General features: G+C 31.2%; 1 protein-coding gene across 1 annotated transcript; it reads left to right on the top strand.

The window, feature by feature from the left end:
• The first annotated feature begins 529 nt into the window (after positions 1–529).
• Positions 530–1,517, top strand: LOC105220070 (ER lumen protein-retaining receptor). The gene has a single exon (XM_029045593.2). It carries the CDS (start codon positions 719–721, stop codon positions 1,355–1,357), a length of 639 nt encoding a protein of 212 aa, XP_028901426.1. The 5' UTR covers positions 530–718; the 3' UTR covers positions 1,358–1,517.
• The last annotated feature ends 218 nt before the right edge of the window (positions 1,518–1,735 follow it).

Genomic DNA, 1,735 nt, shown 5'->3' with positions numbered 1-1,735 from the left:
CAATTTTCATGAATATTTGGGGAGAATTTATTGATTTATATGAATCAGTGCCGTGTTTATGGGAAAATATGTGTGATGATAATTGTAGACGCGAAATAAAATAGTAGTGTAGTAGTGTATTGTGAATTTACCGCATTTATTTGGAATTAATTGTAGACGCGAAATAAAATACATGTGCTATAAGACAATGATTGAAAAATTAATAGAAATAGATCCTTAGGCCAACAAGGAAATAGTTGTGAAGAAATAAACAAATCCGCACTAATTTTATGTCTCTATCCATAACGGCCTTTTTCATGTACAATTTGTGAAAAAAAATATTATTGTACCAACATATTGGTGTAGTGTATGCCTCAAGCTTGTTGCAGCATCAGTTGATTCCGCTAGCATGATGGTGTAGTGTAGTGTAGCGCCCAATCTTAACCTATCATATAACCATTGCATTAATTATTGATATCGCAAACAGAACGATTTAACTTGTCTAAACGCATCATTATGTTGGATCTAAAGTTGTAGGATTTTTGTTCAATCTTGTTGTACTTTTCACCGATTGTCAGCCACGTCATTTGTGTTCTTATTCCTTCAATGTTGTCGTGAAATATTTAGTTAGAATTGACGAGTGTTGAAAATCTTTATTTTCGACAACATAAAGTTGAAAGTGTTTATGGAATAAGAATTACATTATATATTAAATATCAACTTAATACATTTATGAGAAATGAATATCTTTCGCTTAGCCGGTGATTTGTCACACGTAGTGGCTGTAATCATACTACTGCTAAAAATTTGGAAAACCCGCTCCTGCGCAGGAATATCTGGAAAATCTCAAATTCTATTTGCATTAGTTTACTTAACGCGTTATTTGGATTTGTTTACCACTTATGTTAGCCTTTACAATTCGGTTATGAAAGTACTATTCCTTTCGGCATCTGGAACAACACTATATTTGATGTATGGAAAATTTAGAGGAACTTACGACCATAATCATGATACTTTTCGCATTGAGTTCTTACTTGTTCCGTGTGCTTTGCTGTCATTGATTATTAATCATGAGTTTACTGTAATGGAAATCCTGTGGACATTTTCGATTTATTTGGAGTCGGTTGCAATTCTTCCACAGCTATTTATGGTTAGCAAAACCGGAGAAGCTGAATCAATTACTAGTCACTATCTCTTCGCTCTTGGTTCATATCGAGCTCTTTATTTATTAAACTGGATTCATCGATACATTGCTGAAACTCATTACGATTTAATAGCGATATTTGCCGGGATAGTACAAACTATTTTATACTGCGATTTCTTTTATTTATATATAACTAAAGTACTAAAAGGAAAGAAATTGCAATTACCGGCATAAAAACATGGAGTGTCTCAACATTTTGAGTGTAAATTAGCGTTAAAAACCAATTTTCAAATGTAATATCTTTTATTTATTTAAGAGTGCATTTTAATATTGTATCTACAACTTCTTGAAGTTTTAAATATGTAATAATAATTTTATGCTCCCATAAAAGCTATTTAGACGTATAATTTTTCATTAATAGCTACCGAATAATTTAATAAAGTGTGGTAAGAGCTTCAATTCCACAAAATTGAGAGAAAAGTGGAAAATTTTTTTAATGTAATTTTTTTGTTATGGAAATTGTTGCAACATTTTCATCTAATGAAAATAAGGTTTCTAATGCAGAACCAATTGGAACAGCATCAAATATAAACCAACTAACATACATACCTT

Source organism: Zeugodacus cucurbitae, chromosome 3, assembly GCF_028554725.1.
Source record: "Zeugodacus cucurbitae isolate PBARC_wt_2022May chromosome 3, idZeuCucr1.2, whole genome shotgun sequence".
Classification (NCBI taxonomy): Eukaryota; Metazoa; Arthropoda; class Insecta; order Diptera; family Tephritidae; genus Zeugodacus; species Zeugodacus cucurbitae.
Note: the sequence above shows the minus strand (reverse complement) of the source record. Positions and strands in the feature narration are given on the sequence as shown.